The sequence below is a fragment of the Lynx canadensis genome, chromosome A3, assembly GCF_007474595.2.
Source record: "Lynx canadensis isolate LIC74 chromosome A3, mLynCan4.pri.v2, whole genome shotgun sequence".
In the NCBI taxonomy this organism is placed as follows: domain Eukaryota; kingdom Metazoa; phylum Chordata; class Mammalia; order Carnivora; family Felidae; genus Lynx; species Lynx canadensis.
Window position 1 is genome coordinate 107,896,395 of NC_044305.1, and position 21,817 is coordinate 107,918,211.

At 38.3% G+C, this 21,817-nt stretch overlaps 1 protein-coding gene across 1 annotated transcript in view; it reads left to right on the forward strand.

The window, feature by feature from the left end:
- MAP4K3 (mitogen-activated protein kinase kinase kinase kinase 3) overlaps positions 1-21,817 on the forward strand; it is a 204,202-nt gene that overhangs the window by 63,909 nt on the left and 118,476 nt on the right. The window contains 1 exon segment of the mRNA XM_030311245.1: positions 2,627-2,684. Within this exon segment, the coding sequence (XP_030167105.1) occupies positions 2,627-2,684 (58 nt within the window).

A 21,817-nucleotide genomic window follows, 5' to 3' on the forward strand; every position in this document is an offset into this window, starting at 1 on the left:
GAGCATGAATGGGGAAGGGGCAGAGAGAGAGGAAGACCACAGAATCCGAAGCAGGCTCCAGGCTCGGAGCGAGCCCAGTGCGGGGCTCAAACTCATGAACCGTGAGATCATGACCTGAGCTGAAGTTGAACCCTTAACCAGCTGAGCCACCCATGCGCCCCTGAATTTCTTTGGGTGAACAGAAAACAAAACCATGGCAGGATTTTTAAATGGAGAATTGAGAAGTGGGGAGAGTAGCATCTTGTCTTAGTTTATTTGGAGAAGTGCTAGAAAAGATGGGGGTTAGAGGACAGAGTGTCTAGGGGGAGCCTGACAGGGCAGGTTCATGAAGTGTGAGGAGAAAAAGCAAGTAGTTGTGATAATGTTTGAGAAGATTTATGAGTCCTGTTTCTGTGATATACCTGAGTATTGTACAGGTACACTTTGCTGGCCCTTCACAAAATGCTCCCAGAATGGTGTTCTGATTTTATTTCTGTTTCAGTGTGTGTGTGTGTGTGTGTGCGCGCGCGCGCGTGTATCTTCTCATTCAAGAGAAGGGAATGAGCACATATCTAGCACTATATTGAAATGTCTATCTCATTTAACAGAAACTAAGTTTAGTTTGAAGTAACTGTTCAAATCTGTTTTGTACTGCTTATAATAAGTTGGCCATGGTAAGTGTTCATTGGTTATGGGAATTTTTTCAGAAGGAATGAATTTTCCCTACAAATTTCAGTTAAAATTTTTTCTTAATTTATATGGGGAGATCTCTCTTTTATAAAAATATTTATTTAAGTAATCTCTGCAGTCTTCGTGGGGCTCAGATTCATAACCCCTAAGACCAAGAGTCACATGCCCTTCCAATTCAGCCAGCCAGGCACCCCAGTAGGGGGAGATCTTTTTAATACCTTTGAGTTAAAAGGTTAAATTTTATATTTCAGCAATGGCCGTGCCCCATATCTACCTTCCTAGATTATCATCTGACCTTTTTAATGCCCCACTATTCTTAGAAGGGTTCTATTGTTAATGCTGCTATCATTACTTGTAGATGATTCACTGATCTTCACCAATCCATTAATAGGAAAGTGTTGTGGGGCGCTTTGCTGGCTCAGTTGGCAGAGTGTGTGATTCTTGATCTTGAGGTTGTGAGCTCAAGGCCCACATTGGGTGTATAGATTAGTTAAAAATAAATAAAATTAAAAAAAAATATGAGAGTGTTGCAGTTCAGCTCACAGGACTGTATCTTTCTGTGATCAGTGAATTGTGTGTATTGATTTTCATTGGCTGATATGAAAGTTAAGTTTCAGTGAGCAGTTTTATGTAACAGTTATAACAGTTGCAAGTATTTTGAAAGTTCTGATCAAATTATAAAACATTTTAAGGGGCGCCTGGGTGGCGCAGTCGGTTAAGCGTCCGACTTCAGCCAGGTCACGATCTCGCGGTCCGTGAGTTCGAGCCCCGCGTCGGGCTCTGGGCTGATGGCTCAGAGCCTGGAGCCTGTTTCTGATTCTGTGTCTCCCTCTCTCTCTGCCCCTCCCCCGTTCATGCTCTGTCTCTCTCTGTCCCAAAAATAAATAAACGTTGGAAAAAAAAAAAATTAAAAAAAAAAAACATTTTAAGTTGACAAAGAATTACTGCTATTTGCATACAAATTGAAAAGACAGCTTCAGCTTATTACATAATTACAGTTGTAAATACCAGCAATTTAATGTTATTGATTGATCTCTTAAATAATTTTTATTTTTAATATATGGCTTGTGAAATATACTTGATTTGTACTGAACTGCACTGAATTGATTGTACCATCAGCTGTGTTTAAACAGATGCATGGGGGGGGCTGTTTTTATATTTATATTATTATATACTTATAAATTATTAGCTTTTCATATTCTCAGATTTTTAAGATTAAAAGTTTAAGGCTAGTTAATGAATTCAAAATTTTAAATGGACTTAGAATGAATGGCAATAAAGTGTAATGCTTAAAAGCTCAGACTCTGAAATCAGTCTTCTTGGATTAGAATCATTACTGTTGCTTACTAGCAATATGGCCTCGGCAAGTTCTTTAACTTGTCTGTGCTTCAGTTTTGTCATCTGCAAAGTGGATATAATATTAGTACCTACCTCATAAGATTGTTGTGAGGATAAATGAATTAATAAAAAATACTTAGGACAGTGCCTGGCACATCCTGAAGTCTCTGTATGTGTTAATTATTATTATCACTGTTATTAAATTTACACTTGAATTAATGTTGGCATTCATTGTAAAGAATATATTGTTTGCTTTGTAAATATAAACCCCTTTTACAGTTCTTGCATTAAAAATTATCTCTGTATAGGAGCGCCTGGGTGGTGCAGTCGGTTAAGCGTCCGACTTCAGCCAGGTCACGATCTCGCGGTCCGGGAGTTCGAGCCCCGCGTCAGGCTCTGGGCTGATGGCTCGGAGCCTGGAGCCTGTTTCCGATTCTGTGTCTCCCTCTCTCTCTGCCCCTCCCCCGTTCATGCTCTGTCTCTCTCTGTCCCAAAAATAAATAAACGTTGAAAAAAAAAATTATCTCTGTAGAACTGAAAATAAACAGTAAACTAAAATGACATTTATAAGGTTTTTCATGAAAACTTTTTTTTACAGTCATTTTTTCTTCTCTTTTAGGCACGGAATGTTAACACTGGTGAATTGGCAGCAATTAAAGTAATAAAACTGGAACCAGGTAAACTGAAATTTGATGTTTCTTATTGCTGTAAGCCACTACATATCTTTAAGGCTGATTTTAATGATGTTTGGTCAGCATTTTCTGATTGTTCCTAACATCTGGGAAATAGAACTGGGGTCTACTCTTTCCTCCTCCTCTTTGAGTTCTGTAGACACCTGACTCAGTTCTTCTTGAAAAAATAACTCATAATGGGGGGAGGAGGAGAACTCCTGAAGAGACTGTTCCTTCTAACTCAGTTGAGCTAACTTGTCACCAGTCTCTAGTGCTGTTTTTCTAGGTTAGCACTGTCCTATACTGAGAGGGCATTGTGATGCCAGGGGGAAAACACTGAACTGAGATTGGAGTGCCTGTAGTCCAGTTCTTTCTGTCCCACACTCTTGCTGTGTGAACTTGGGCAGGTAGCTTCTCTGGGTCTCCTCTGTTTTCTCAGTAGACCTAACCCTCCCATTTTTTGAGTCATTAATATTGTAATACTAGTTACCTTCCAACTTGAGCAGCTTATTGTAGAGCCCCTAGATGACTCTGCTTTTTTTTTTTTCTGCTTCAGCTATATTTTCTCTCTGAAATCCCCTACCCTTTACAAAACCCATGTCTTTCTGAGCTAACTACATACCCTTGTTTATCCTCTCTTAAAAGTCCTTCTTTGGGGCGCCTGGGTGGTTCAGTTGGTTGTGCGTCTGACTTTGGCTCACGTCATGATCTCGCGGTTCGTGCTCTGGTGCTGACGGCTCAGAGCCTGGAGCCTGCTTCAGATTCTGTGTCCCCGTCTCTCTGCCCCACCCCTGCTTGTGCTCTGTCTCTCTCTGTCTCTCAAAAATGAATAGACAGTAAAAAAATTTTTTAAAAAATCCTTCCTCTTTTTTTCTCTTTTCTATCATAAACAAGTAGTTGTGCTAAGTGTCTAGGCTGAGTTCCACAGTGATGGTACTGCCTTTCTGATGGCTTCCTTCACAACAAATTGATAATACATGAATTTGGTAAAAACAGGTTTTATTCCTGGTGTGAGCAGAAATCCATTTGGTAGTTTTTTTGTTTCTGTTTTTGTTGTTTTAAGGAGGGCATTTTTTTTTTTTTGAAAAGTCCAGATAGTAAAGTATTTTAGGCTTTGTGGACCATATGTGGTCTCTGCATACAGTTACCCCTCTTTCCTCCCTCTTTGTCTCCTTTCTCCCCCTAAAATGTAAAAACCATTCTTAGCAAACCAGGCCACCTGCAGCTGTAGTTTTCCTGCCCTTGATTTAGATCATCAGTAGACTTTTTAGAAGTGCCATTAAGATGAAATTTAAGGATGTGTTGATGGACTGTGATCAAACCACACTTAAATATAATGAATGAAAAAATACTTTCTTAGTTACACATATTTACAGATTTTGTATAGTCTAATTAATACTCTAACATACAAGATAGTTTTTTCTTTGAATCTCCTCTGTTTTTTAGGGGATATTTAAAGTTGGTGAAATCTGAGGTAAAAAAAAAAAAAAGTGAAGATTTGGCATTTGAAGCAGGGTCTTCATTTGTAATCAGTAAGGAGTGGCTCTGTTATTTGATGAAATCGTCTCTAATTAGAAGCAGTTTGTACATACATCATTCCTTCCAATCAGTTTAGTGTTTCCTGTTTCAGGTCTTCCTGCCTCTGCTCTAAGAGCACTTAACCACATCTGTATTGTCATTCTAGAAATGCCTTTCTTTGTTCCAAGGCTTTTGGTCAAGTTTGTGTCCATAGCACTGAACTTAGTGTCTGGTACACGGTACCTGTTCAGTACCTCTTAAAACTTCCTTTAAAAAATTAGGAACTTGAAAAATCTTTCTGTTCATCAAGTCCTTTGTTTTCTGATTAATGCAATGTTTCTGTTGTTACGATGTGAATCTTAAACTGTCATGCATATGTTGATCATTGTTTTAAAAGTAGAAAATACAATTAAATAAAAAGAAGAAAAATCATTCATGTTCTATCCAGAGATAACAGGGTTATTATCATTTATATGTTACTACATATACCCTTAAGTTTACTTAACATTGGATTCCCTACCTAGATCTTCATAGAAGCCACCTGACTTTGAATACTTTAATTTCACATATCACTTGTTGGTGAGCTTGAAATATATGGCCCGGTGTTTAAAAACACAGGTCTAAAGCCAGGCTACTTTGATTGTAGTCCTGGCTTTGCCACATTGCTTAAGCTTTCTGGTTCTGTTTCTTGATCTCTAAAATGGAACTAATAACAGTAGCTTCCTCTTAAGGTTGTTGTAGGGATTAAATGAGCTAATATATCTAAAGCACTTAAAACAGTGTCTGGAACAAAGTACCGTAGTACCTTCTATAGTAAGTAGCTGTTATTACTACTAACAGTACTCCAGTTCTCGAGATATGACCAACCATATTCCATCTATACCCACCACCCTCCTTCTCCCATTCGTAATTTTGAATGAGACCCCAAATATCAAATCATTAATATTTCAGCATGTATGGCTAAAGGATAAGAACTCAAAGTATAACCACAAATAGGAACCCTTACAGGAACATAAAATGGTGCATCTACTTTGGAAAAACAGTTTGGCGTTTTTCTTAAAAAGTTAAACATTAATTTGCCAAATGACCCAGCAGTTCTTCTCTTGTGCATCTGCCTGCACAGCTTTCACATACAAGTTCATAGTAGCATTATTCACAGTAGCCTGAAGTTGAAAAGAACTGCCCATCAGCTGGTAAATGAAGAGACAAAATATGTCTATAAAGTGAAATATTATTCAGCACTAAAAACAAACTGCTGATGGATGCAATGACATAAATGAACCTAAAAACATGCTAAGTGGAAGGACCCAGACACGAGAGACCACACAGTGTATGATTCCTCTTATGTGAAATGTTCAGAAGAGGCAAATCTGTAGTCAGAAAGTGGATTAGTGAGCTGGTGTGTTTGTGTGTGTGTGTGTGTGTGTGTGTGTGTGTGTGTGTGTGTGTGTGGACTAACAGTTAATGGACATGAGGAATCTTACTGGGGTAATATTCTAAACTGGTTTACAGTAATGGTTGCACACCTTCGTAGATTACTAAAAAAACTATTAAATTGTACTCTTGTTATGGATGAATTACGTGATTTTAAAATATGCCTCAGTAAAGTGATCAAAATATATAACCACAATACCATTGTTGTCTTTCAACAACTTTAATAAGTTTCCTAATAACAAGTAAGTCCCACGTACTGCAATTAGTTGATATGTCTCAAATTTCTTTTATATTTGTATATTCCTTCTTTATCTCTCCTTTTTTTAAAAAAAATCTCTTCTTTTTCCTTGCAATTTTTTGTTGAAAAAAAACTAGGTTATTTGTCATGTAGAATTATTCCCTCAGTCTGGATTTTGCTGATTGCCTCCCTGTGGTGTCATTTAATATGTTCTTCTGTGAATTGGTAGTTAGCCTGAGAGGATTGATAAGATTCAGGCTAGATTTGGAATGTGGTGGAGGGAGACAACTTCATGGTGGCATGTTTACATTTTTCTAAATTAAAATTCTGATGGACTGTCTATGATTTTTGGAAAAACAAAAACCAAATCTGAAATACTTAAGTGTATGTAATGAAGAATTACATCCAAGTTTGTTATTTTGTTCTTTTTTTTTGTTTGTTTTTTTTTTAAGCAGCTGATATCCAGTTTGAACCTGACACTAAATGAAGACTTATTCAGACATGTGGACAAAATTGTTTGCTTAAATGTGAAGTTAGTGTGTTTATGTCACTGGGACTTACAGTCTTATTCATGTGGCTTTAATTTATATTTGGTTTCCTTAGTCATCCTGTAACATTTTTTTAAACTTTTCGTTTGAATTCCAGTTAGTTAACATAGAGTGTAATGAAAGTAAAAAAAAAAAAATACAATTAAATAAAAAATAAGAAACTAAGCATCATTCATCATTCTACCAAGTGTGTGAACCCTGTCAACAAATACAGTTAAATAAAAAGAAGAAACTAAGCATCGTTTGTCATTCTTCCAGGTGTATGAACACTGTCGACTTCTGATGATTCTCTGGATTTTCTTGTATGTTTATATACAAACACCCACACATACATAAACATATAGGAACCACACAGTTATGTAGACCACAAAGGGCTGGTGGAAGTTCAAAGATTGGCAAGAGTACACAACTGAGATTGGCTTAATTTGCTTGCCTGCCATGAACCAGTGAACAGGCACCACAGAGGACAAATAAGATAAGGATGCACCTGAGTGAACATGGCTCACCGGGGCGTCCCCAGGTCCTCGCAGAGGGTGGGCTACATTGGTGGTCTGTGCAGTGAGTAATTTGTCAGCCACAAAACCTAGTTTGCCATCATGTATGCTTTCAGGCTTGGAGAGTGACATCATCTGTAGTCAGCAAGTGGTGCAGCTGCTGTTAGAAAAGGCAATTATTTGTTGTGACACTGTTCTGTGCTTTTGTGTTCCATTTCTTGCAGTGTCCTCGGACCTGTAGCAGGCCTGGCCATCGCCTGCCTTACATGTAAACACATGTATGTGTATATGAGTACACTTTATTCATATAAAGGACTTAATTTTGTGTATTTGCTTTTCGTTTGAAAAGCATTTCATGAATATTTTTCCGTGTTAACATTTTTATGCCAGTGGTTTTTTAGCTGGCTGCATAGTAGTTGGTTATATAAATCACCTTTATTTACTCAGTCCTTAATGATTGTAACACATAAGTTTTCACGGTTAGAAACAGCATTACTGTGTACCTGCGAGGATATCTTTTGTTTTTATACATGATGGTTTTGTCATGATGAATTCATAGCTGGTCAGAAGATGTGTCCATTTTTAAGAGTTACGATATATACTAGGAAGGTTGTGCCTGAAATTTCCTGTTGTTTTCCCCCTATACTTTTGCCCACAAAGGGTATCATTAAAATAAAATCTTTACTATTGGGTAGAAATTGATACTGTTAATTAATTGGCATTTCTTTGTCTTCTGGCAGTTGGATTTTTTTGTGAAGAACTTGTTCATGTCAGTTATTTAACAGAAATGTATTCAGTGTCTACTATGTGCCAGTCTATGATCTCACTGTCCGGCAAATAGTGGTAAATAAGGCAGACTCGTACCCTTGAAAAGCTTATATTTTAGTTCAAAGAGACAGTAAACATGTGGTGAAACATGTAAACAAATACTTTATGAACTAAAGTAAGGTAATATTGAAAATAGTGTGGTCATGGGAGGCCTCTCAGAGCAGATGGCATTTGGGTTGAGACTTGAATGATGAGAAGATGACAATCCTGTGACAGGCGTGGGGAAGAGCATTCCAGGTAGCCAAGATCAGGTGCAGAGACAAGAATGAGTACAGTGCAGTTGAGGACAGAGAGAAGGCCTATATGGCTGGATCATTGTGAGCCAGCGGGCGTATGAAATGAAATGAGGTTGGAAAGCTAAATTACAGGTGGCCTTGGGGACTGTAGTAAAGAGATTAGATTTTATTTGAAGTGTACTAGAAAAACTTTTAAAGAATTTTTGACATCTGAGCAATGAAGTGGTACTATAAGTACTATTAGTGAAATGGAGAAGACTTAAAGGGTGGATGGAATCAGTAATCCTGTATGTTTTATTAGTAATTCTGTATTTGTTATGTGTGTTTTAGACATCTGTTAGATGACCAATTGCACATGTTAAATAGGCAGTTTGACATATGCATTTGAAGCTGTGGGAGAAGTTAGGTTAGAGATACAAATTTAAGGGTCCTTGGCATATAGGTGGTAGTTGAAGCTGTGGTAGCTGTCTGGCTGAGGTTATAACCCTGGATGACTGCAATATTAGAGGCCTGCCAGACGGGGAGAACCCAGCTAAGAGAACTTGAGAACAGCTGACAACTTAGGAGAAATACCTGCTGGGTGTTTTGTCTTGGGAGCTCAAGGAAGAAAGTCTTTCAGGAAGGAGGGAGATGAAACTGTCGGATGATGCTGAGAGATGTGGAGTAAGATCACGATGGAGACTTGAACATTGGTTTTGCAGACTTGGACAATTGGTGGGCTGCTCGAGCAAGTTAAGGGGAGAATGAGAGGAAAGGAAATGAAGGTAGCAGGAAGGATCCGCCTCTCAAGGCCTTTTGCTGAAAGGGTAGCAGAGAAATGGGGCATTAGCTAAAGCAGGACCTGGGGTTATGGGGGGTTTGTCTAGAATAGATAATGGTAAGTTATGTTTTGTGCCATTGAGAATAAACCAGTAGAGAAGAAGAAATTGATGTTGCGGAAGATAATGCAGATAACTCCAGGAATAAAGTATGAGAAAATGAAAAGAGGTAGGATCCAAGGTATAAATCTGAGAGCAAGGAGAAATGATTCATTTTAATAGATAAGGCAGAAGACAAGTATATGCATGTTCGGTGGTGGGGTTGATAGTGGGAAGCTTACCTGATTGGGCCCATTTTCCTTTTGGAACTATAGGGCATGGTTATCAGCCCAGAGTGAGAGTTGGAGGGCGTACTGGAGATGTAGTGCTGGAGGTAAAATACGTGAAATAGTCTCAGGGACTGGAAGATGATACATAGAGTAGGATGGTCTGGCATTGATCAGTGACCCATTGAAATATGAAGCTGTAAATTTGTACTCTGTAGATGTTGCTATGGTACAGGGGAAAGGAAAGGTGAGGTGTATCATTGTAATTTTGCTGGCAAGTATAATGGAGGGAGAGAGGTCTGTCTCAGGAGTTAAGGGTGATTGTAAAGGAGTGGTTATATTGCTGGTTCATGGAGTCTGGGCAGAGAAGGACAGGAAAGTGGTATGGATAGTAAAAAATGATAAGCTCAATGAGAACAATCCTCGAGATTGGAAAATTGTTGGAATGGGAGAACTTTAGTCAGTCATATGGAAAGATTGGATGACCTGAATGGGATACTTGAAATAGAGGCTTTAAAGGTGGTACGTTGGAGGGGCACCTAGGTGGCTCAGTCAGTTAAGCGTCCGACTCTTGGTTTTGGCTCGCACGATCTCTTGGTTTTGGGAGTTGGAGCCCTGCGTTGGACTCTGCGCTGGTAGCACAGGGCCTGCTTGGGATTCTCGCTTTTTCTCCACCCCACCCCCTTTGTACTGTCTGTCTCTGTCTATCTGAAATAAATAAATAAACTTAAAAAAAATAAAGGTGGTGCATTGGAGCACTTGGGTGGCTCCGTCGGTTAAGCATCTGACTCTTGGTTTCAGCTCATGACTGGTGGATTCGAGCCCCACATCAGACTCTGCTGATGGGGCAGAGCCTGCCTGGGATATATTCATTCCCTCTCCCTCTCCCTCTCCCTCTCCCTCTCCCTCTCCCTCTCCCTCTCCCTCTCCCTCTCCCTCTCCCTCTCCCTCTGTGTGTGTGTGTCTCTCTTCCTCTGCCTCTTCCTCTTTCTCTTTCTCTCTGTCTCTCCATAATCAACATTAAAAAAAAATCTAATTTTAAAAAATAACTAAAAGTGGTACGCTTATGAAGGATGATGAGATGCCCATGTGAATAGGGTGGGGCTGAAATAGAGATTGTTATAGCTGAGCAGGTCATGCATCCAAGAGGCCTGGGTGTTTTGATGATCATTTATGAGGATGTCGAGGGCACGAAACATGAGTGAAGTAGTGATGAGCCAGGTGCCACAGTGTCAGTGTGTGAGGGAGAATGGCTAAGAATTCCAGAAATGGCAGCTACAAGGAGTAGGAGGTGATACCCTGTGACAGCAGCCGCTTCAGGAGAGGCTGGGCTTTGAAGGAGAAAAGGGGAAGGGGTATTTGGAAGCAACAGCGAGGACGGAGGATATCCACCCCGCTTCTAGGTCCTGCAGGACATGAGCAAATTTCTACACCCTGAGAGGACTAAAGAGGAAGCAGCATCCTAGGGGAAAGCCAGCTTTCAGTTAGAATGTGAAGGTGAAGGGAGCCTGAAGAAGGGCTGGAGGATGAAGAGGAGGTCCTGATGACCTGTGAGATCAAAGGATGCCCATTTTTCTATGGAGATACCTGTCTTTTATTGATTGATTTTTTTTTTAATAGAGAACACTTCTGGGGTGTCTGGGTGGCTGAGTTGGTTAAGCGTCCAACTTTAGCTCAGGTCATGATCTCACGGCTCTTGAGTTTGAGCCCCACATCGGACTCCGTGGCTCTGTGCTGCCGGCTCGGAGCCTGGAGTCTGCTTCAGATTGTCTGCCTCTCCCTCTCCCTCTGCCCTTCCCCTGTTTGTACTCTGTCTCTCTCAAATATACGTAAACATTTTTTAAAAATTAAAAAAAAAAAAGAACACTTAAAAAAAATGTTTATTTATTTATTTTGAGAGACAGAGGGAGGGAGAGAGAGTATCTGAAGCAGGTTCCGTGCTGTCAGTGTGGAGTCAGACTCGGGGCTTGAACCCACAAACTGTGAGATCATGACCTGAGCTGAGGTCAAGAGTCTGATGCCTAACTGACTGAGCCACTCAGGCGCCCCTATTTATTGATTTTTTTTAAAAAGGTCTTTTTCTATGACAGATTTTAATCCTTTGGTAAATTGCAATTTTTTTTTCTAGTATGCCTTTAAAATTTTGATGACTTTTGGATACAGGTAAGTTTTTAATTCATATGTAGCTAAACCTATCACTATTTTTCTTTATGCTCTGAAGGTCTTGCTCATTCCCCTTGTTTATTTTTATGTGTGTGCATATTTTATATTCACTTGACTATTATTGTACTTTTTTCAATATTTAAATCTTTGATCCATGTGGAATTATTGTGGTGTATCACCTGAAGTAAAGATCGAACTTGATTTTTTTTTTTTTCTTGCATAATTAAGTCAAGCATCTTAGTCCTTCGGTATAATTCGGTCTGTTCTGGGCTTTCTGTTTTAATTTAAGGAATTGCCTATTTATTTTGTTGCTAATGCCACACTGAAACTAGATTTTATTTTGTTTATTTAAAAATAATTTTTGGGGCGCCTGGGTGGCGCAGTCGGTTAAGCGTCCGACTTCAGCCAGGTCACGATCTCGCGGTCCGTGAGTTCGAGCCCCGCGTCAGGCTCTGGGCTGATGGCTCAGAGCCTGGAGCCTGCTTCCGATTCTGTGTCTCCCTCTCTCTCTGCCCCTCCCCCGTTCATGCTCTGTCTCTCTCTGTCCCAAAAATAAAAATAAACGTTGAAAAAAAAAATTTTAATGTTTCTTTTTGACAGAGAGAGAGAGAGAGAGAGAGAGAGAGAGAGAGAACATGAGTGGGGGAGGGGCAGAGAGAGAGGGAGACACGGAATCCAAAGCAGGCTCTAGGCTCTGAGCTGTCAGCACAGAGCCCAATGCGGGGCTTGAACTCACGGACTGCGAGATCATGACCTGAGCCTAAGTCAGACGCTCAACCAACTGAGCCCCCCAGGTGCCCTCTGAAACTAGATTTTAAAATAATACTTGTTCTTGAGGCAGATTGATTCAAACAATATTTTTATAGGATTGATAGTGGTATATGTTTGGACAGAGATAATGTATTCAGTGACAGTGGAAAATAACAATATAGGTAAATTTTCTAAAATCCTCCTTTAAATTGCAAGAATTATTTTGACTGTTGTTTGTAAGTATTTCTCAAATGCACTTATCTCAAATAGCATGCTGAGAGCAGTGTACTCACCATGATGTAACTGATAGTTATAAGTTAAATCCTCAACACCTCATGACAGAGAAATGTTGCCTCCCAGAGAAAGGCTCTCAGCGGCATTTTTTCCTATAGTTTGGTGTCACTTCTTGCTTGTTTTTATCAATAAACATTTACAGACATGCATTAAGATAAATGAAAAGACACAGTTCTTGATTTTGAAGTGTCAGCCCTTTATATCTGCCCCCTTTATCTGCTGTGTCTTTTGCATTGTTGGCCAGGAGATTGGACAGTTAGATTTGTTAAAATGGCATTTACTGAAAAAGTAAATAATGCTATGAGTTTATCAGAAGAACTTTCCTTTGAGCTTTGAGTCCTCTCTTTTGCCTGATCAAGTTGCTTTTTGTCTATGCGTGGTTCTCATTTATGTTCTGAAAAGTTAATTACTAAATAAGTGCTTAGTTTTGAAGTCTAATTGTTATTTTGGAAGAGTTTCTGTGATGGGTAGCAAGAATGAAAGAGTGGTATGATGGTGAAGGAATAATGGTTTAGAATGTAAACTTCGGACCCAGGGTCCTTTGGTTGTAATTGAGGCTCCATCACAGTAAGTGCCATGACCTTAGCAAATTACGTAACCTGTTTTTATACCCTCCTGCAAAGTGGGTATAGCAGTAGTTCCTATTCATAGGGTTGTTGTGAAAATTAAGTATTTTAATACATTTAAAGCATTTAAAATAGCTATTATTTTTATTAATAGAGACTTAAAATTTTTAAAGTATAATTTCATGTATTGTGAAATTGAAATTAATAAAATTAAGTAAGCTATTATGTTTTCTTTCATTCTAGGAAACAAATGCAATAACTGATTTCTTAAACTGTCTGCTGACTTAATACTATCCCTTATTATTCTCCTCTGTCCCAACACACACACACACACACACACACACACACACACACACACACCTTAAACACAGTAGAGCTCCTTAGAGACATTTATGCACTTTGAGTTAGATTTTTCTTTGTGATAATCTGGGGGCTGTGGAATAAGGCAAGCCTGGGAAATTATTTCCTTAAGCTTGTTTTCTTTACAGTGACTACTCAAATGCAATGAAACCAAGTTCTAGAATTGCCTTTTTTGAACTTAAATATTCTGTCCAGAGTAGGCTATAAAATCCTTGGTGAAGGTGACTTTTTTTTTAAATTATAACCTTGAGACTTTGTATAGTTCTAGGCACATAAATGCTCAGTAGGTGTGTTATTGAATGAGTACTAGTGATCAGCTATTTTAAAAAAAATTTTTTTTTGTTTATTTATTTGAGAGACAGAGCATGAACGGGGGAGGGGCAGAGAGAGAGGGAGACACAGAATCGGAAGCAGGCTGCAGGCTCTGAGCCATCAGCCCAGAGCCCGATGCGGGGCTCGAACTCACAGACCACGAGATCGTGACCTGAGCTGAAGTCGGACGCTTAACCGACTGAGCCACCCAGGCGCCCCAGTGATCAGCTATTTAAGTGTCAGACACTATACTGTCAGATACTAGAAAGGCTAGAATTTCCAGAATGATGATTTTTTTTTAATGCAAAAACTTTTTTTGATGTAAAAAAAAAAAAAAAAACAAAACCACGCTTATGAGGTCAGTTGCTAAAGTTCTTATACTTTGCCGAAAAAGTAACTTTATAGCCTTTTGTAGGCTACCCATCCTAATTTCTGGAGAAAATGGAGAAAAGCTTTTATTATTTGCAAGATAAAATCAAGTCAGTTTCATCATAAATAAAATTCTTTTTAAAAATTTTAATTTCAGTATAGCTAACATACATATATATACCAATATATATAGTGTTATATTAGTTTCAGGTGCACAATGTAGTGATTCAACAATTCTCTATGTTGCTCTGTGCTCATCGTGATAAGTGTACTCTTAATCCCCTTCACCTGTTTCCCCCATCTCCCACCCATATCTTCCCTCTGGTAACCATCAGTTTGTTTTCTATAAGAGTCGGTTCTTTAGTTTGTCTCTTTTTTTTTCTGTTTTTTGTTTCAGATCGATCCTTTAATATGTACATGTTTAGTATTAAAATTAAGTCTATGTCATCTATGTAAGTGGCATTGATAGGCTCTGAAATGCTGGTGGGGAAAGTACAGCTATCATATTAGGTTTGTTTTCTGTTTTCTATGTCGGAGGAGGTATAGGGGAGATTTTGGCAACATAATTCAAGTACACCCAAAAGTGTAGGAAATGATGATATGTAGAACTTGGTTTAACAGGAATTCACTTTCTTATTAGTGTTTTTCCAGATGGTGGAATTTTTCTTCTGAAATTCACATACCTACATAACAATAACAATAATGGTGATAAAAGTCACAGCGACCACTTTTTGAACATTTGCTGACGGCTGCATGCCAGACTCTATACTAAACTCTTCATATGCATTGTCTCCATCCTCAGAGTAACACCTTGCAGTAGGTATGATATTATCATCCCCATCTTATAGATGTAAAATAGAGGCACAGAAAGATTAATTTGCCTTGGGGCTTTGTAACAGTGAAGCAAATTCAAATCCAGGTTTATGTTTTTTCTAGAGCCTGTGCTATTGTGTATATTGCCTTACAGATACTTCATGGAATGTTGAGAATAATTCCTGGTTCTCCAGCAATGTTCTTTGAAAGTTTTGCCTCTTTATTGAACCTGTGTTCATTTATTTTTAATTTTTAACTAAAAATTTTTATGTGTTTTATTTAAGGTAATTGCAGAGGATAGAAAAAATTATAAGAACAGTACAAAGAATTTTGGTATTTCACCCAGATTTCTCAATACTCAATTTATTATTTTTGCTATATCCTTTCCTACATTAAAAGATAGACTCTTCCCCTGAAGACTTTAGTGTGTATTTCCTTTAACGATGAAATGTCATTGTCTTACATAAGAGTACAGTGATCAAAATCAGGAAATTAAGACTGATACGATGCCTATTATTTAAACCCCAGACCTTACTCAGATTTTGTCAGTTGCCCCAGTAATACCCTTTTAAGGCAAAAGAAAATCCAAGATGATGTGTTGCATTCAGTTCCAGGTCTCTTGAGTTGCCTTTAATCTGAAAGAGTTCTTGAGCCTTTGTTTTGGATTCTAGGTATAGTTACTGCTACTGAAGTATCCTTGTTACTAGGCTGCCTTAAGGGATGGAGTTGGGAAATAGAGGTCCCATGTATGTGCACACACGAATATGGATTTACCCACACCTCCCCCTCCCTCCTACCCATATGATTGTCTAAAACCAATACCAGTCTAACACCACATGGTTCATTTTCTCCTTTTCATGTTTGTAACTCTCTTCTCCAGTAGAGAAACCTAGTTTCCATTATCCACAGTATATTCATTCCTTTGCTTAATCCTTGAACACAGAAGTAATTTCAAAATTGTTAATCCATATCTCTTTGAGAAATCAACTACTAACTAGAAGTCACTGTTCAGAGTTCTGTTTATCTTTAGAACATATACTGTTCTCATGTTTGGTTCCCTACCACCCTTACCCTTTCATAGTGTTTATGCTATTCATTTGAAGTCTGTGTGGTGTATTAATTTCCTAGAGCAGCCATAACAAAATATCACAAACTTAGATGGCTAAAGCAACAGAAATTTATTCTCTCACAGTTCTGGGAGGCCAGAAATTGAAAATTAAGGTATCAGTGGAGTTGAATCTATCTGAAAGCTCTGGAGAGAATATGTTCCATCCTTCTCCTTCAGTTTCTGGTGATGGCCAGCAATCTTTGGAGTGCCTTGGGTTGTAGAAGGCTTGAATTTCTGCCTTTGTCATCACATACTGTGCTCCCTGTGTCCAAATTTTTCCTTCATATAAGGACACCAGTCATAGAGATCTCCCTTAAGGCCTCATCTTGACTTGATTACTGCAAAGACCATATTTCCAAGTAGGGTCACATTTACAAGTACTAGAGGTTAATTAAGACTTCACCATATTTTGGGGGGAGGGGGGACACAATTCAACCCATGATATATAGCCAGTTCATTTGTTTCTGTTTGTATTCATTTGGGGGATGCCTGCCTCATCTTTGATTTTATTTCTTTTCTTTTAGAGTGTTTTTAGAGCATATGAAACTTTAACATGATTCTAAAAGGCAGAACTATACAAAAAGGAATATTTAGGAAGTATTATATTTCTGTCCTTTTTACCCTATTCCTGCTCACCCCCTATTGATAACCACTGTCTTTGGTCTCGGGTTTATCCTTTCCATGTTTTTTTGTTGTGCCGTTTTGTTTGGTTGGTTTTGTTTTTTACCCAAAGGGACAGGTATATGAATATTTTCTTGTTTTCTTTTTTTATTTCACAAAGGGTAGCATACTATAGATATCTCTTTGAATTTTGTTCTTTTCATTTAGCAACATGTCTGGGAAATCACTCCAAAATAGTCCATTACACACACACACACACACACACACACACACACACACACCCCAAAGTTAATTCAGTCACTGTCCCATGTGTGAGCATTTAGGTTCCAGTGTGTTGCATTTACAAATAATGCTGCTTGAAAAATTTATGTCATCCATATTGAAAAATGCTACAAGGAGGTCTCAGAAACATGCCAAAATGAAGGAAGCCAGACATAATAGGTCTCTTGATGTATGGTTCCATTTATATGAAATATACAGACTAAGTAAATCCTTAGAGACAGAAAGCAGATTTGTGGTTGCTGGGGAAGAGGGAGGAAATGGGAAGTGACTGTTTAAGTGTATAGGGTCTCCTTTAGGGGTGATAAAAATGTTTTAGAATTAGAGGTGATGGTGGCACAGCATTGTGAATGTACTAAATACCACTGAATTGTACACTTTGTTATACGGATTTCACCTCAAAAGTATGTATTATCCATAAGTTAAAATAGCTGCTTATTTTTTCTCATGCGTCTTGGTGCTTTGACATTTCAACCCTTGAAATGTGCAGTGCATCTTTAAATGCTGAGGTTCATCATTTTAATGATGGTGTGCATAACATATATACATTGCTCGCACATTTTTTTTGGTTGCTTTATCAGAATTTAGAGTAATTTTCTTTACCTCTTCTGTCTCTCATTTTGCAGAGCTTTTGGGTTATGTTTTGTTTTTCTCATACACTGGAGAGAGTTGAAGTCTAATGATGCTGGAGCTTAAAGTATCTGGGGAATTGGGAGCATGGTCAGGGATGGAAGTGGGTCGTAAAGGATGGAAGCTAGAAGGATATTAAGGCCAGAATGTATACCATGACACTTTCTATGCTATGCCAAAATGTCTGGAGCTGTGGGTTATAGAAGGTTATTAGGGAGAAGACTAATATTTATCCTGTGTTTTAAATATAACTGGCAATAATATGACAAATGTACTGAAATGTAAGTTAATACTGGAAATAGGGAGACCAGTTAAGAATTATATTGGGAAGCGTATTGGGGCTCAGGTTAACTGCCATACAAAGAAACTCCAAAATGACCTGAGTAAGATAGACATTTATTTCTCTCTCATGTAACAGTACTGTTACATGAGCTTCTTGAGGGATGCCTGTTCCTTCCATTTTATGCCATCACCCAGTAGAACACACATTCACTTGCTGTGTGAAGCAGGGTCATTGGTGTGTCCATCTTTTTCTTGTAGGAACCGAGAGACAAGTATTTTAAGGCAAGCAACTTTTAACTAATGAGTCTGGAAGTCGCACACCAGCTCTGCTCATTGTCCATTTCTGGAAACTTGCTTACATGGTCACACAGATTCATGAGAGGCTAGGAAATGTGTTCTTTAACCTGACAGCTATATGTCCAAGAAGGAAAGAATGGCTATTAGAGGTAAAAATAGTAGTCTACCCCAAGAGGCAATTTGGCTGTTATTATGAAGATTTGAACCAAGGTAGTTAACAGTAGGGCTGGATTGGAGAGGTATTTAGGAAGTAGAATGAAGAGAGAACATATTTCCATTGATTTGAGACATGTTGATTATGAGGTGTTTAGAGATTGTTTTTGTAGATATGTATAGTTGTCAGTATGATCTACAGGTCTGGGGCTCAGGAGAGAGGTCTTGGCTGGATGCCTGGATTTGAAAATCATTGGTGTTAGGTAGTAGCTGTAGTCAGAGAGTTTCAAAAAGAAAGAAGGCATTGCTAATATTAAATGCTGCTTCAGAATTGATAAGAGGCCTTGGATTTGGATCTTAGAATGACACGGACCTTTGCAAGAGTAATCTTAGCAGAGTCCTGGAATGAAAAATACATTGGGTTGAGGAATGCATGGAAGTCATGAAAAGGAAACAAACCTGAGACTACTCTTTGAAGAACTTTGGCTGTGCAAAGCAATAAGGGGACTGGTTTAACAAGGGAAAAGAAGGTTAAGAGAGAGTTTTTACATTGAAGTAAGTTTGAGCGTATTTGTAGACTGAAAGGAAAGGAGTGGTGATAGAATAAAGGTATCAAAAAGAATATAATAAATGATGAAGCAACGTTCTGGGAAGGCTTGGAAGAAACAGGATCAGGAGGTACCTCTTTTGAAAAGGAAGAGAGTACCTCTTTTGGGATCATATCTTTATAAAGGGCCAAGAGTGGGCACAAATATAAATTAGCTTTAAGGTTGAGTAGAAGGTAGTAAAAGAAGATCTCTACTACAGGGCCTCCATTTTCTCAGATGGAGGAAGCTTTGTCCTTAGCTGAGAGTGAAGTAGAGGTGGATAAGTAGGATATCTGAAAAATAATGGAAATGACTTTTTGTTGTTGTTTAGGAGCCACTGTAGGAAATAGAAGAAGAAACTGACTAGTTACCAGTGATGGGACTGTTGGATGGTGTTATGTGCCTAACTGAAGTTTAGAAATAAACCATTTTTTAATTGTTTCCATTAACACAGCTGTGTTACTATTCAAGAACTATCATTAGAACATTGCCTGAAAACATTATGCCATCAGTTTTCACGGATTAAACGTTTCTCTTTTCTCTAGAAATTAGAATTATGGGGAAATTAGTGTTAAGAGAACTAGACAAGGGTAGTACTCCGATATAGGTAAACTTGTCTCTTTCAAAAACTGTTCATTAGTGAAATTCCTGTCCCTGTAATGTTAATTATGCATCCATGATACCTGTCCTCCAAAGTCTCCGAGGATAACAAGCATATATTCATAATTTATCTTCAGCCTTACTCACAAAGTAGGTTAAAAAAAAAAAACACCAGTAATGCTAAGATAAATGTTTTTTTTTTTTTTCACCGTTTATTTATTTTTGGGACAGAGAGAGACAGAGCATGAACGGGGGAGGGGCAGAGAGAGAGGGAGACACAGAATCGGAAACAGGCTCCAGGCTCTGAGCCATCAGCCCAGAGCCTGACGCGGGGCTCGAACTCCCGGACCGCGAGATCGTGACCTGGCTGAAGTCGGACGCTTAACCGACTGCGCCACCCAGGCGCCCCGATAAATGTTTAATTAAAGTTAGAAATAGTACTTTTATAGAAAAGAGAAAAACAATACTGAGATATGTCACTCCATAATCTCATTCTTTTGCATAAAGTCTTCTTGATTCCAGATGTGTAATGCAAACCAGTGATTCCTGGTATTTAACATGAAATGCTGCTACCACAAATGTAATATTTATTGTACTTCTATATAATGCCAGTATGGAAGAAAGTTCAGTTTCCTTTTAAGACTCTTGCTTCTACTAAAGCCTATGTTTTCTTGATATGTTAAAAAGGGACATTGTAGTCCCAGAGGTCTTCACTATAAAATACAGCCATTCGAACAGATGTGAGATGGTATCATCTTGTGGTTTTGATTTGCATTTCTCTAAAGATTAATGATATTGAACACATTTTCATGCACCTGTTGTCTACTTGTATGTATCTTCTTTGGAAAAAAAATGTTTATTCAATATTTCTGCCCATTTTTAAATCACATTTTTTTTCCTGTTAACTTGTGTGAGTTCTTTATATGTTTTTTGATATTAACTCCTTATTGGACATGATTGGCAGATATTTTTTCCCCATTCCACAGGTTGCCTTTTTATTTTGTTGATGGTTTTCTTTGTTGTGCAGAAAGAAGCTTTTTAGTTTTTTATCATAAAAAAGACAAGAGATGAGTGTTGGTGAGGATGAGGAGAAAAGGGAACCCTTGTGCGCTGTTGGTGGGACTATAAATTGGTGCAGCCACTACGGAAAACAGTATAGAGGTTCCTCAAAAAATTAAAAATAGAAACTCTATACAATCCAGCAGTCCAGCTTCTGGTATATATCCCACGGATATGAAAACAGGATATTGAAGAGTATCCACACTCCCATGTTTATTGTAGCATTATTTATAATAGCTAAATTTGGAAACAACCTACATGTCTGTCAGCGATGAATGGACAAAGAAGGTGTAGTGTGTACATACACAATGGAATGTTACTCTGCCACCAGAGAGAAGGAAATGCTGCCATTTACAGCAACCTGGATGGACCTTGAGGGCATTATACTAAGAAGTAAATTAGAGAAGGCACATACTGCCTGGTATCACTTTGGTGTGGAATCCTAAAAAACAAAAGTAAAAAAAGGTCAAATTCCTAGAAACAGAGTAGAAGAGTGGGTGCCTGTGGCTAGGGGATAGGGAAATAGTGTATAATAAAAAGCAAACAAAATTAATTCAAAAGGTAAGTTCTGTATATTGTTATGAAAAAGAGAAGACAATACTTGGCTTAACAACAAAGCCCCAAAATATATGAGGCAAAGCTAACAACTGGAGAGAGAAATGGTTTAAACAATAATATTTGGAAACTTTAATACCCCACTTCTATTTATTCATTTTTGTTTTATTTTTATTTTTTGAGAGAGAGCAAGCAGGGGAGGGGCAGAGGGAGACAGAATCTTAAGCAGTCTCCATACTCAGCAAGGAGCCCTACGCTGGGCTCGATGTCAGGACTGACCATGAGATGGCCTGAGCTGAAATCGGGAGTTGAATGCTCAGTCAACTGAGCCACCCCAGATACCCCAGTATGCCACTTTTAATAATTAATGGTAAAAGTAGGTAGAAAATAAGGAAATAGAAATACTATAAACCAATTAGACCTGATATACATCTGTAGAACACCTCACCCAACAGTAGCGGAGCACATATTCTTCGCAAGCATACATAGAACATTCTCCAGGGTAAACCATATGCTAGGCTATAAAACATGCCCGAATTAATTTAAAAGAATTAAAGTCATACAAAGTATGTTCTTCGAGAATAGTATTAAGTTAGAAATCAGTGACACAAAGAAATTTTGGAAATTCACAAATATGTGGAAACTGCACAACACTCTTTTGTTAACTAAAGGCTCAAAGAGGAAATCACAAGGGTAATTAGGAAGTACTTCAAGAGGAATAAAAATGAAAGTACAACATATAAAAACGTATGTACAGGTGTGCTGTTTCAAAGGGGCACATGCATCCCAATGTTTACAGCAGTGCTATCGACAATAGCCAAAGTATGGAAAGAGCCCACATATCCATTGATGGATAAATGGATAAAGAAGATGTGGCATATATATATACAATGCTGTATTGTTCGGCAATCAAAAAGAATGAAATCTTGCCGTTTGCAAATATGTGGATGGAACTAGAGGG